Source organism: Esox lucius, chromosome 10 (assembly GCF_011004845.1).
Source record: "Esox lucius isolate fEsoLuc1 chromosome 10, fEsoLuc1.pri, whole genome shotgun sequence".
In the NCBI taxonomy this organism is placed as follows: domain Eukaryota; kingdom Metazoa; phylum Chordata; class Actinopteri; order Esociformes; family Esocidae; genus Esox; species Esox lucius.
Window position 1 is genome coordinate 21,709,977 of NC_047578.1, and position 15,553 is coordinate 21,725,529.

At 41.1% G+C, this 15,553-nt stretch overlaps 1 protein-coding gene across 1 annotated transcript; it reads right to left on the reverse strand.

Annotated features, from left to right (window-relative positions):
- Window positions 1-473: 473 nt before the first annotated feature.
- On the reverse strand, window positions 474-14,307 carry znf865 (zinc finger protein 865). Its single transcript, XM_010896894.5, has 2 exons — window positions 13,449-14,307; window positions 474-5,461 (listed from the first exon to the last, which is right to left on the reverse strand). The coding sequence occupies exon 2, from the start codon at window positions 5,048-5,050 to the stop codon at window positions 995-997; it is 4,056 nt and encodes a 1,351-aa protein (XP_010895196.1). The 5' UTR covers window positions 5,051-5,461; window positions 13,449-14,307; the 3' UTR covers window positions 474-994.
- Window positions 14,308-15,553: the final 1,246 nt, after the last annotated feature.

The following is a 15,553-nucleotide window of genomic DNA, read 5'->3' on the forward strand; positions in this document are numbered from 1 at the left end:
ATTAATGTTTTCCTCTTAATATGATGGATTAGTGTACAGGCAAATGGTCTTCGCATTCCATTCTCATCCAATCCAACCTAGTCAGTTTAGCACAAGTTTACTTGTTTTTCAAGATGCCAGACATCCCAACCAGCAAAAACAAATTTCAGGGAGATGCAATTTCATGACGAGGTAGTATGTCCCAATCGGTCCCAAATACTGGCATAATAGCCTAATATACACTAAACAGTATGTACTTCATCACCCGTAGTATGTGGTATGAGATATGAGATTGAGCCCCATAACTCTCGCTCTCAAAAAACAACTGGGATATTGTGTATAATTTGTCAAGGAGCCGCTATTAAAATGCGTGAGACTCCTGGAACTTCCGGGAGAGTTGGGATGTCTGAGATTCATCCAATTACACCCAGTGATTAATCAATCAAATCACAGGAGCGACTTAACTGACAACTATCTTTTATCCATTTAAAACATTTCTTAGACTGACTGGCAGAACGTGTTAATGGAAATATCTTGCTTCAGACCAAATCATTCATAAAAAAAAAGAAAAAGATCTCCAGTCAGAACAATGAAAAACACATAGTACAGAACAAGAGACAAAGACTATACTGCTTAACTGTGAATAATGAGAGAAAACATAATAAAAACATCAGTACTTTTGGTACTCCACTCTTACTAGTATGCATTCATAATCCCAGCCCAAAACACAGCTACAAAAAGGATACTGTGGTTGAATGCATTTTAAAAGACAAGAGGTGCTACTCAAACACTCACATGATCTAGAATACTCTCTCCCCTTAGGGGAAGCAAAGACGGATGGATGGTGCGTTTGATGTGGGCCTTTAAAAGCCCAAGTTAACTTACAAACATCTCGGCTATAGTAATGATTGTATGGATGTAGTGGGGATATGCAGTAGTTACACTAAGCCTGTTCCCCATAACTTTACAACTTGCTAGTTCCTGCTTCTTAGTTTGAAAAAAATGTAGAAAAGAATTAGTGGCTGTATTCAGTAACCACTGTTGTTCTCACAGGGTGGACTTCCTGGACAACCTCAGCTGTCTTCACCACATCTGCTTGGGATGAGTTCACTTTCAAGTCCCAGCTTCCACTACCTAACACAGACTGACCCCGGCAAGCAACCCTATGCCTCTCCAGGAGAGAACCGTTCCAAAAGCGGCAGGGACATTTGGGGCATGAGAAGCGCCTTTGTGAACGGTGCTGTCCGCGATGAATTAGGGCTTTCCGTAATGTCCGAGAACGCTTTCCGCAGACTAAACACTTCAGACGGGCATGGTGGCCATTATTTCTTGGAGGATGCCTCACACCACGATGGACCAAAAGTTTGGCCTGACTGGTGAATATAGTGCTGGGGCAGTACTGGCACGGAAAACGTTTAATGGGGACTTCCATCGATGACAGTCCACTGACCTTTACAGAACCTCCACGCCATTTTCGAACTCTGTACCCTCCTCTCATTCTCAGGAGCTGGGCGAGCAGCTTTTTTTGCTTAAGCTTCTCATGCAATATCGTTTTTTTTCTCTTCACCAGTTTGAGTCTCCTGCGGTTAGCATCATTTAAGGCGACCCCCATCAGTTGGCCCCCCCTCATAATACTTTGATATTCAACCAGCTTTTTTTTCCCACTACGCTTTCTCTTGCCGCCAACCCACCCATCTTGGGACTGAAACTGAAAAGGGTTGTGTTGAGCTAGGGAGGATTGGTTTGTCATGTAGGAGCTAGATGGATAGCTTGAGGGATGGCTGGATTCAAAAAGAGGGATGTACTCAGTGGGTTGGGAAGGACGCTGGGTTACAGCAGATGGCTGGTTGTCCAACAGGGTGCGACCCAATCCATGCTGTGATTGCCTGTGCCGTGACAAGCTGTTAGAATATGCAAAGGCCTTCCCACATACATCGCAGCAGAAAGTCTTTTCGCTTCTTACTCCACCACCATGGACAGTTTGTTGATGGGCTGTCAAGTGGAACTGATGGCGGAAGGATTTCCAGCAAGTTGTGCAAGTATAGAGCTTCTGAGAGGGCGGAGTGGTTGAGCTAGACCCCTGAGACTTATCTTGAGTGTATGAATAATTATAAGATTGAGAGTTTGCTTGATTTCCATCCAAATTGACACCCCCCCCATGGCCCTTGGTCATTTTTCCTCCTGGTGAAGCATCCAACTCGCTTTTTGTGTGCAATTTCCCATGTCTTACCAAACTCTGGGCGTAAGCAAACTCTTTCCCGCACAGGTCACACTTGTAGTTTTTCTGCCCAGAATGCACAGTGGAATGTTTAGTTAGATGGAAGTACTCCCGAAAATCTTTCCCACAAACGTCACACCGGTGAGGCTTCTCCCCCGTGTGAACACGGTCATGCCGACGTAGGGTCTCACGTCTCCTGAATCCTTTACCACAGACTCCGCATGAATATGGCCGTTCTCCTTCTCCACGACTTCTTCTTTGTCTAACTATGATTCCATCGGGTCCTGGTTCTCTTTTCTGCCTTGGCTTGCGGGGCTTTTTCGGTTTAGCATTCATTATCTGCTGGGTTGGATGGGTTAAAGGTATGGTAGAGCCACTGCCGGCTCTGTAGGTCTTGTTGATTTCAGATGTAGATGATGGACCACCTGGTGAGACTCCCATATTCCCAAAGCCGAGACCCCCAAGCAAACCTCCAATAATGTCTCTTCGCTCCTCTCCTCGACTCTCTCCAGTACTAATCTCACAGGATGCAGCGGCAGCTGCAGCAATGGCAGACATGGCACTGCTTGTGACCTCATCCTCAGAGTCATCCAATAGTGATGAAAGAGGAAGATGAGGCTGCTGTTGATGGATGTGGTGTTGGGGCTGTTGACTTTGAGGGTGTGGGTGTAGGGTAGGAGCCAAGGGAGCCTTTCTGAGTGTTTGGCTTGACATGGCACTGCCATGGGAACTCTCTCCAGAATAACAAGATTGGTTAGACTGCTGTCGTCTGTAGTCATCTACACCGTAAGATGGTTGGTATGGCTGCCGGTTTCTTGAATAATCAGTGCCATATTTAGTCGCTCCATCGCGTTGGTAATCACCCGTTCCGCTGCTTTCAGCCACCATTTCAGTTTTAGTGCTACTTGCAGCTGATGAGCGTTGATTTTCCCCACTACCACCACTTGGTCTTGGCCGGGAATTCCTTCCAGGCTTACCACAAGTGCCAGACGCTGCATGGTTCAGCAACGATGTGCTTTCTCTGAAACAACGACCACAAGCAGGGCATCGGAAAGGCTTATCATCATGAATCTTCTCATGCCTGGTAAGGGACTCGCGGCGGTTGAAGGATCGTTGACAGACACTACATGCAAAAGGACGAGCACCTGAATGGATGACCCCATGCTGCAGGAGGTGTCCTCTCTTCTTAAATCCCTTCCCACATTCAGTACAACAGAATGTTTTCTCTTCGCTTGATGTGTCAGGCTTGGAATCTTCAGAAGTCAAACCATGACTACGGAGATGCCTGCGAAGACTTGTAAGATGGCTGAAGGTCTTTCCACATTCACCACAGTGGTAGATGGCTTCAGCGTCAGGTTGACTAGGCATGGAGGCCAAGGTATCGAGATTTCCAGGTTTTTGTAGCTGCGAATCATTAGCTACCAGCACAGAGGCTGTGGATGATGAAGGAGCTGAGGAGGAAGAGGAGACTGTCGAGGAGGACTGTTGTGTTGATGAAGAGAGGACTGATGAATGGTTACCACCAAGGCTCGTTATAGCGCCTCCTACAAGGCCAGGTTGGATGGTCGAATTTTGACTGAGTCCACTAGAGCTACTGTGGCAGTTACTAACATTGCTACTGCTTTGACTGGTGCCATCAGCTTTCCTCTGAGGGAGATAGCCAGCCATTGCCTTCTTTCGCCTGCTACCACCACTCCCACCAGATCCGGATCCACTGTCTCCTTTGCCTTCATCTTTCGAAAGTGACAAATGAAGTGGTAGGGGTAGAGACATACCACTAGCCTCTTGTTGCATTAACGAAGCCAACTGATTAGAGGACAGAACTGGAATACCTTGGAAATCAAAGCCACCTAGAGATGATGGCTGTGGTGTTGGGTGAAGAGGATGGTGTGGGTGGGTATGGCTGTGAGGGTGAGATAAGGCATGGGGTGCCAATGGCTGCTGCTGCTGTTGTGGCTGGGGAGTGGAGTGACTATGACTGTGCGAGGAGTGAAGGGCCGGAGGAGGGGCAAGGGCTGAGTTTGAGTCACTAGTTCCTTGGCCCAAGCCCAGACCAAGATGGTTATGACCCCCTTGTTGAACCAGAAACTGCTCCAGACTGCTATTGGTCGGGACCCCAGAAAGAAAGTACTGATTGGCGGCAAGCATGCAACTGAACTGCTGATGTAAGCTACGTGGATCAGACTGCCCAACTAGTGGCTGCCCTAGGGATGACACTGCACTGCTGCTGCCAGGGTTGTTAGAGGCAGAAACTGAGGACGACGGAGAGGGCGAGGATGAAGATGGTCCAGGTGAGGCTTGGGGAACAGACAGACCAGGGTGTAAAGGTGGCGGTGGGGGAGCTGAGGTAACTACACCTCCAATAACACCAGATGCACCACCACTACTGCCCCCAAAGTCAAAGCGTCCCATTCCCGAGTGCAGTTGTTCCTGGGCTAGTGCTGCTTCCGCGGGGTGAAACGGACGTAAGAATTGTGGGTACCCTGCCGCAGAGCTTCCAGTTCCACTACTGCTGCTCATCTTGCTAGATTTTCTTGAACTATGCGAGGATGAAGACTGGCTCTGGTGGGATATTGGTGGAGGTTGGGCACTCATTTTGGCAAATATAGATGAAGAATCTGCAAAGGCATTACTTCTAGAACCCTGAAGAGACCCCAGACCAAGCCCAGAGAGAAGAGCCCCTGAGGACTCCCCCTGCTGTTGGTGCTGCTGCTGAAGCTGCTGCTGGTGTTGAAGTTGGACTTGCTGTTGGTGTTGCAGCTGTCTTTCCAATCCAAGGCCTTTAAACTGGTGGGCTTGGTGTCCACTTAGCATGTCTAGAATGTCCAAGGGGTACTTACTGAACTGGAACATCTCCCACTTATGGATGGGAGGCTGTTCCTGGGACACTCCCCTACTGTTGAAGTACAACAATTTCGCACCAATTATAATCAATGATCAATAGCAACAGCTATTGGAAGTGATGCTTCTTGAAGCACTTCCACTCGACTCAAATGACTTGTTGTTACTAATGTCTACCCCTCATCTACAGATGAATAACTACTAGTTGGACAACAAAGAAAATAAAAAAGTTCATTTTAAATAATGTGGTTCCTATATTTGAAAAACAATGCATAGAACACAATGTATAAATAGCATGCAATATTTGTAGTGTTTTTAGATTCCTTTCTCTAAAGACGTAGTCTGTAGCATCCAGCCGGGGGGACAAAAAATGATCTGGTGTTCCACTTGTTTGTCTGCTCGTTGATATCACGCTCTCGGAGACTGGGGAAAAACAGAAACATAGAATAAGCGCCTTGGTGAAACAGGCCTATAACATATTTATACACACCTGTAAACGATCTACAAAAAAATAAAATAATGAACTCTTTCGACAGACAAAAGGTCATGGTAAATATCTACACATGATAATATAGAGGTTTTCATTCAAAACTTAAACTGGCCTCTGGTTTTGACATTTGAAAGAAATTCATGAAATCCATGATAGTAGGTTAAAATAGTTGTCAGAGAAGACATCTCTGAATCGCAGGCAGTGGTCTCAAAGTTGGCACAACAGTAAGCTGGTCTATTAATACATTTATTTCCCCCATCTTTCAATATGGAATGAAAACCAAGTAAACCAAAACAAAGCACTTCAATTAACAGTTCTGAAATATACATTGATTTAAAAAAGAGGGGATAATTAAAATGGAATAAACAAATGATATAATAAAGAGTACTGTTGAATATTGTTATATGGCTGGGTAAATTTACACATTGGCCTGTACAAACTTAGATAGTCTATCTTACATTCATCCATGGTTGGGAGTGCATATTTCTAATTTATTTTAACTATATTTTAACAGGGAAAAAAGACTGAGACCTAGATCTCTTAAGGCTGTGCCCTCTGTAAATATATTTACATGTAATGAGGGACACAATCAAATTATTTATTAAAAAAGGACATTACATAAAGAAATACAATTTAACAGAAAAAAAAATCAGACATCATATTGTGTCCCCATTATTTGTTTTTAAGTGGATAAGGGACCCCAGAGTTTTTAACTTAAATTTTATCTCCAGTTTGTTCCAAACAAATGGAGCGAAGGAACTGAAAGCAGTCCTTCCCAACACTGGTCACTGTGGCGACCACTGGAATCTCTAATATTTCACATCTGTGATTATCTGGTGTATATACTATGCCCACAGAGCATAAATCGACAAAATAAACAATACAAAGGACTGAAATAAGATACATTGGCTAAAAATGTGTTACATAGGTCAAACTGCATAAAATATAAGACCACTCTTCATCTTGTGTTGAAACTGCGAAGCACATTTATTGTTCTAGTGTTGCCTGAAGATTCATTTTGAGAGCATACACAGGGCTATGCATTTTCTCATAGCACACAAAATAATCTGATATTAGTTATAGTTGTGCTCATAAGTTTGCATACACTGGCAGAAATTGTGGTGGCTCACTGATGTTTTGGGGGTGTGTGAGCTCTAAAGGCACAGAGAATCTTTTGAAAATTGATGGCAAGATTAATGCAGCACGTTAGGAGATCTCAAACATGCAAGACAACCAAAGACTTTGCATGACCTGGAGGCACTTTGCCAAGATGAATGGGCAGCTAAACCACCTGCAAGAATTCAGGACCTAATAAACACCTATTACAAAAGACTGCACTCTGTCATTGATGCTGAAGGGGACAATACACAGTATTAAGGACTAAGGGTATGCAGACTTTTGAACAGGGGTCAGTTCATTTTATTTTAGCCAGGTTTTGTTTTACGATTGTGCCATTCTGCAATGACCTACAGTTGAATGTAAATCCCATAAGAAATAAGACGTTTTGCCTGCTCACTCATGTTTTCTTTAAAAATGGTAGCAATTCCGTCATTACCCAATATAATCACTGCACTGCCTTATTAAACTACGAAAAGAGAATAATCTGGTGTTCCTTGCCAAAAGCGTTAAGAGACATGGTAAAAAGCAACTATACCTAGGATCCCTTATTGTAACTTCTATTTAATTATACACAACCTAGTAAAATCCTCCATGCATAGCTGCAGCGCAATAGCAAAGACTAGTCTGAAGCCATCTTCAGAGCCTCACAGTGCCCCGGCAAGGGCCACAGGGGGCCCAGTTTCACAGGGGTAAAAATGAGGTGACACAGGCCAGAGAAAGGCCAGAGAACAAAGAAATGAAAAGAAAAAAACTTGGAAAATACAGTGGACATGGGTATTTTCAATAATTCATTTTTGATGACAAATGTGTATTTATATGGTTATGATAAAAAGTGCCCTCCAGATTGCCATGCTACACAGAAGGATTGACTTCAATGTAGGTGATGAGTGATTCAGTGTTTTGCCAGACCAAATGCTTGGGAACTCCATCCTACTTTTTTAAAAACTGTATACACCTATGCCGCCAATACAGACCTGACCTGTCAAGGCATGGACACCACTAGACCTCTGAAGGTGTGCTGTGGTACCTGGCACCAAGACATTAGCAGATCCTATAAGTCCTGTAAGTTGTGAGGTGAGGCGTCCATGGATCGCACTTGTTTGTCCAGCACATCCCACATATGCTTGACTGGATTGAGATCTGGGCTATTTGGAGGGCAATTCAACACCTTGAACTTGTTGTGTTCCTCAAACCATTCCTGAATTTTTTTTTTTGCTTTATCCTGCTGAAAGAGGCCAATGCCATTAGGGAATACCGTTGCCATGAAATGCTCAGGTAGATGGTACGTGTCAAAGTAACATTCAAATGAATGGCGAGACCCAAGTTTTCCTAGCAGAACATTGCCCAAAGCATCACACGGCTTCCGCCGGCTTGCCTTTTTCCCATTGCGCATCCAGGTGTCATGCGTTTCTTCAGGTAAGCAACGCACACGGCCATCCATGTGAGGGAAATGGATCGGACCACACAGCCCAGGCCGCACGACCCTGTCGCCGGTTCACCGCCTTTCCTTTCTTGGACCACTTTTGATAGGTACTGACCACTGTAGACCGGGAACACCCCACAAGAGCTGCAGCTCTGGAGATGCTCTGACCCAGTCAACTAACCATCAAAGTCGCTCAGATCCTAATGCTTGCCCATTTTTCCTGCTTCTAACAAATTAACTTGGAGGACAGGATGTTCACTTGCTGCCTAATATATCCCACCCATTGACAGGTGCCATGATATAAAAGACTATGAGGTTATTCGGTTCACCTGTCAGTGGTCATAATGTTATGGGTGATTGGCGTATTTTAGAACAATATTTGTATATATTTTGTTGAATTCTCTTTTCTGGTCTCTCATTATTCAGTTATTCTCCAACGCAGAAACTATAGGGTCTTTCACCAACAGCTTTGTGCCAGGGAACTGTTGAGTAATAGATTTTCACCATCTTCATGAAAAACAGTTGTCCTGTACACTATTTCAATAATGTTAATAAACACTACTAAATTATGAATGTTGTATTTTCAATAAACTTACAGGCTGTAATATTAGAATTGAGAAAAAAATAACCACACAGTGTAAACTGGGTTGTATAAGTCAGCGTTTTTGCCATGTGCAACTATGCTTCAGGATTTGAAAAATACTTCAAATTAGTTTTCACCAACTTGTAATCACCTTACATTTGTTTAATCACTCGCAGTACTATCCTTCCCATCCTAAAACACCCTGGACTAGCAAATACTAGTCTCGTTCAGCAAGGGAAGACGAGGAGACACATTGTGTTATTGTTTAGAGGCAGGATTCTAGACAGCGCCCCGTTAAGAAGAGCTAGGCCAAACAGATTTCAACCAAAGTGTTACACTGTAGTCTTGAAACATTCTAGCTAAAGCCAAAATAAATATACATTAAAAATTCCCAGATGCTGAAAATGCAATCCAAGAGGTAGGTCAATGCCCACGCATCAACTCACAGAATTTAGGAATTTTACAAAAAACCATCCCATCTTGATGACATTGAAATATTCTACATATTTTTCCATTGAGCTGACATGTAATTATGAAGTCAATTTCCAGCAAACCATTTTCAAGTGGCACATCAAACATTGCGCACACATTCAGCTTTTTAGAAATAGCTATCCAACGAAATAACTGTTGCAACAAAATTGTTTGACAAAGCCCATCTGCAGAATTACATGTCACACCGTTTTGGAAATTACAGAAATCCATGATATAATAAAAATTTAGCAGACACTTATCCTAAACAAAATGTTGGAAAATAGATGGATAAGTTGAACATCTGCCAGTTCATCATTTAAATATCTATACAGGAGTAAAGTAATTTTTAAAATTTACTAAATAATCAATTTACCTGTCAAGGCCTATCCAGAGTAGCCTACCCATAAAGTTGTTTTGTTGCATGCATTTTTAGGGATTGTTCAAAAATGTTTTCTCCAACCCCAGTTCCATGCCAGGTGCTATTGAAGCCAACAAACATGCTGATGCTAATGGTGTGCTTCATTCACTGGCAGCCCATCGGCCCACAGTGATCCTCTGCTCTCGCAACACACTTCACTGCCATCCCTGACAACAGCCTACCAGCCTGACCTATACAAAAAGGGTAAAAGCTCCATCAGTGACATTACAAGCCAACTGTGGACTGAACTTATGGTACGCTCTTAAATCAGTAACACAAGGCTGACGGCTGGCGACGTACGCAGAGTTAACTAGCCGTATTCTGCCAGTTGCCATTTTGAAATGTATTGCAACTAAAATAATTCAACAGCTCCAGCACTAACCAAAAACTCTGAATTTATTTTGCTTTTTCAAAAATCATATCCCCTATATTTTGAGCATCCGCCAAGAGGAACTGTAATCCCCAAATCAGTACTATAAACACCCCTTAAACCTTACTTGACAAAGTTAACTAAATTCAATAGAGGTAAACAGCACATGACAAGGATTCTTTTTACTGGCTAAATCAATTAAGTATCATCAAATGAGAACTAACACACCATAATATATAACAAAAAAATTAAAATAAACTAAAGGCAAATAATATCAAATCTTGAAAACAAGATAGCATGAGATAGGAATATTCTGCTACTTAGTTTGTCAACCTACTCTGTGATCAAAAACAAACAGACATTAGTGGTGTACATGTGGGAATCTAGAGGATATTAAGCCCACAGATGGCAATTTATCTTAGCATAAGTGTCATAAAAAGTTTAACTGTGCCCTCAACTAAAATGTATCACATAATATGTTAATGTCAATTGAGTGGGGTTTCTCATTTGTGTATTTTCTATGTAACATTCCTTTTAACCATAGATTTTTATTATAACACAAAATACTATTTCATTATTTTGGAACAGGAGACAAATCAAACCGATTTAGCTTAAAAAACAATTCAGTCCCCTTCACTGACTCCACATTTTGTACAGACTTAATTATTAATTAAATACATTTTATAGCCAATGTACACACAATGCCCAGTAACATTTAAGCAAATAAACTTAGAAATGGGGCAATTAATAAAACAAATCTCTAATGTACATAAGTATTTAGACCCTTTGCCACAACACTCCAAACTGAGCTCAGATGCATATTTTATCCTTTGATCACCCTTGAGAGTTTCTATAAGTTGACTGAGTGCACCTGTGGCAAAATCAACTGATCTAACCTGATTTAGAAATACACACAAGCTTGCATTTGAAATAAATTACATAACCGTGGGGAGACCTGAAGATTGCAGTTCACCAACACTACCCATCCAATCTGACAGCGCTTGAAATAATCTACAAGGAAGAATGGTCAAAACTGCTCAAATCCAGGTGTGCAAAGCTACCCCCAATAAGACATGAAGCGGAGTCCACGGTCAAAGGAGCTTTCACAGAATACTAAATTAAGTGACAGAAAATGTATTCACATACAATACAAAACATTTTACTTTCAATTGGAACATTTCTATAAACTTATTTTTGCTTTATGGGTTATTGCAAGTATATTGGAGGCAAAAAAAAAAATGTGGAGAAAGTGAAGGGGGCTGAATAATATCCAAAGTCACTCTATGTACTTGAGTTCTGAGTGTGAGAGCAACAAGCTTTATCTTTATTTCTCATAAAGATTTAAGCCTTTACACCATTTCAAGATTTGCAATAATTCCCATTTTTCCCACCAAATATCCTGGGGGGGGGGTGGGGGGGGTTCATGGTCAATAGCACATTTTCTAACTAAAATTTGCTTATTTTAGTCATTATTGCATTAAGATTGTTAAAACAACCAAGTTTTGCATGTAAAATCTATGTTTCTAATTTGACCAGTTTAAAAGAACGGGCTTGCGGTAGACAATTTCTTTTAAAATGTGAACCAATTACAATATTAAATATATAATAAAAAAAAAAACTGTCAACCAATTGAATCTTTTTTTAATCTCAGGTGTGCATGAGTAAGGCAAGTGTAAAACGTGCCAATACAAAATTATTCAGCTGTTGTGGACTAAACATGGGGATGGACAAAACAATGGAAAAAACAAAACCCTATTATTATTAAGGACTGCAGAAGTATGGCCACCCTTTGCGTTCCTACATGAAATGCTGTCATACAAGACCTAAACTGTATGCAGTGAGATATTGCAACATTCTTTGGGGAGGCCATGGAAGGCGTTTGATGTAAAAATGGCCTCATGAAATTCCCCTTATACAACCACGCAAAGCAATTATAGGACCCAATGACTCCCATGAGATGACGGACCATACCATTTCAGATCCCCCACCATGTTTGACAATTGGCAGCAGACATGGTGGGGTGACAGCATCCTTTGGCTCGCTCCAAATATAAACCCGCCTGGGTGTACGAAATAGGGGGAAGGATGACTCGTGAGACCATTTTTCTTTCAAATACTCAGGGGTTCAGGTTTCATGCTCCTTACACATATTTGTGCGTTGGCTTTGGATACGTGCGGTTTCCGAATGACAGCCGGCCATTAATTCCAGCTTTGTGAAGCCAATGACTTACAGTTTTGGTTAAAACTGGGACACAGAGGTGCTGATTGAATTCTGTGGTAATTTTTTAGGCGGTACATTTGGGACATTGAGCAACGATCCCTTTAAGTGTGCGTATATCCCTGTCTGTCAGCTTCGACTAGCCACCGCTGTTCTTCTTTGCTGAATTTGCCCATGTTAGGCTCATGCAAAAGCTCATTATTATTATTATTATGACTGTTTTCTTTGAAACATTTTGTGTGTTTTGTGACCGATGCACCTGCAATCATTTTGTGTGTTTTTGTGACCGATGCACCTGCCATTCGGGGACCGACTGTTTGGCCACTTTGGAACTGCTAGTTGCCTTATGTTGCTTTAAAAACTCAAATACCTCAATGCTAAGCATCAGAACACATGTACCGCTAATCAGCAATCCACCAAATTTGACCTTGGCAACTGCGTTTGTAATTGTGATTTAGTTACTTCAAAATAACAGTTATTTTCTATGTGGCGCTTCCGTTATTTTGTTCCACCCCGTACTATGTACAGCTTTCTTTGCATATTAACAATGAATACTGTTATAAGCTTTCCACGCAGGTATGATCCCCATTCTTCTTTTTTAACTAGGTAATGTGAGCCAAAGTGTGAAAAGGCACGCTCCCTTACCAGACAACCTCAGCTAGATTTGCAGGCTCCAAGTTGGTTTGAAGGTTGCTATGTGAACAAGAACACCCTGCCGACAAAGCCTCCCCGCTCCCTGTGCATTGCCTGTGGGCCTTTACAACCTTTTGCAAGCTAGCAGCACAATAGAGGCTCAAACCAAGACCATGTGAGTAAGGTTGATTCCTTAGACCACAGCCGCCACATGGATGCCCATTGGTATTGCTTTTAAAATCTAACAAGTATTACCTTTAATTTGATATTGTTTCCAACCCACCTCTAATAACAATGAGCACACAATATTGAGTCATTTGACAAGGTGCTGAATTTAAGAATCCTGAAAAGTGGTTTCATTTTCCACTGTCTGAGACATCTTTCAAAGACTTAAACAAGATTGTACCAACTGTAGCTACGTGTTATCCTCCAAAAAAAGTGTTTCAGAACAATTGTTCTATATAACATGAAATAAAACGTCTAACACGTTTTTGCTACTTTTATTTAGTTTCTATTATCCTACTAAATATTTCAATTATGTCACTCGAGTAATATTAGTGAAATTACTTTCACTTTTCTGCAGATCTGTGAGTTTGTGAAGACCGTGTCCCCATGTTTGGCATTACGCTTTTAAGTAACTACATGTAACCCTATTCTAATAATAAGCTAAGGTTAAAACATCTTACCAACAGGTTTGGTGGGGTGTAAATGGGCTGGAGACTGGGGCACCACTTTCTGCTTGACTGAAGACCAAAAAGTGAGAACAGGTAAAAGCGAACGGGGCTACTTCCATTGATCTTCAGGTAGACTAACTTGAAAAAAACAAAAAATTGCAGGCGGTGGCAAAATCCCGAAAATATCACCGCGGCATTCGTCATTAGCTAGCTAACGTTAACTTGTTTTTGCAGATAGTTGCGATACGTTGTTAACCAAAGCCACAAGAAAAAAATACTAGATCTGAGTAGATGAGTATGTGTATTATGTCGTCGTTAGCTCTCTAGATAGCCAATAAATTAAAAAAGGACGTAGATATGAAAACCTAGTTGCATTGGAAAGTTAGCCGACGCTAAGCTAACTTAGCCTCCAAGCTAAAAAACTAGCTTGATTATTTTATTTAAGCAAACCTAGCTAGTTATATTATTAAAACCCAGAGTCAAAATGGTATTAAATAGAATAAAAGGCGCACCGGAAAGACTATAATAACTACAACGGCCTTCTACTTCATGTCTTCTACTTCATCCAGGGTATAATATTTTCAAAGGCCTGCCTCTCCATCGGCCCGGGAGGTGTTTTTGACAAAAAAAAAAACTATTTCCGCTGGGTTGGCCTGCTAATTCAGATATGTTCCTTGTTTGAAACAGTAGCTTCGATGCTTAAATCGTTAACTTATCGAAATTGGCGCTTTCTGGAGTCTTTGTCGTATTTTCATTATTTTCTTCGTCCAAATATTTTCCGCCCCGTGTCAATTTTAGGTATCCCCGTCTATGGACGACGGCTATGGCTGCGCTAATGTTCTTCGCTTTAAAATGGTAGCTTCCGGTCTGTATTCTTATTCCGGGTGGTGTCACAGATAAAGAAGTCCTGCCATATTTAGTGTTTGTGTGTGCGCGTGTTTGTGTTTGTCTGTCTTTGCTTTCCTGTTTTATCTCAGTGAGGACTGTGGTTGTAAAACAACGAATACAAATTTGAAGTAAATACATATGTCTGGTCTTCACTTTGACAAGAAGCTTCATCTGTCTTGGGGTTAGTGTTAGAATTAGGTTTATGTTTAGGCATCAAGAGAGAGGTTTAGTAGTAAGGGTTAGATTATGTTTAGGCACAGCAAATTCGTTATTGTGGGTAAGTATAGGTTAAGGTTTTTAGAGTTAAGGTTATGTTTAGGGAAAGGGGTTAGGGATATTAAATTGCCAGTAATCACTTTGGTAGTAGAACTACTGTGTTTGCGCGTGTGTGTGTTGCCTTTAAAAAAAATCCCAACCAATCAATAAATAAAAAATAAGACAGAAATGTGGTTTATTCTTGCATTTCCTTTACAACTGATATTGCTTAGCATCCAAAACAGCAATAAAAAAAATGAATTAAGAAATGGAATTAATTAAATACATTCGATTTCATTTGAAATACAGCCACTTGAGCTTAACTGTCATAAAGAATCCACAAGGGGGATTGAAGGAAGACAATAATTGAATTACATGTTTTGGTGTAAGCAAGGTTTAAAAAGCAATACCAATCTATACCAATACCAAATGATTAGACACTTTACAGATGCATATGCCAAATGTGAGGTAAAGCAATAGAAAAATAATAATTAAGACCATATGACACAGTTTTATATTCCTAAATGGGTAGTCCCTACAGCTTAGATGTAGATATATGATTGCAATATTCTACTTATTTTTAAATAAGTATTGCTGTACAAAAAATAGAATACACAAAAAAACTTTTGTGTTTGAATAATTAATGGACAACAGTATCCACACATAATGTTAGGCTATATATGTGAAATGCATTCTTCCTTCCGTAATTACTATAAAACCCTTTGGACAGGTAAATGTTAGGCCTTTGCAACCCTATATACTGATAGCATCACCTGTTCATTTACATCTTGGGTGTAATTGTTCTGGCAAACAAAACACTGTGGTTATAAAATGCTTGTCAGCTTGTCAGTCTTGTCTGTTTTCTGTCCATCATTAATCAGTCAGTCCATCCATATAACAGAAGCAAATTGATTGACCTTGAAATACCAGTCGGAATTCATGGAAATTGAATCTATACCAACAACACAGTAGAC

Bases quoted from the DNA above. Each gene is read 5' to 3' on its own strand.
- znf865 (XM_010896894.5), bottom strand. From the start codon at position 5,050: ATGTTCCAGTTCAGTAAGTACCCCTTGGACATTCTAGACATGCTAAGT.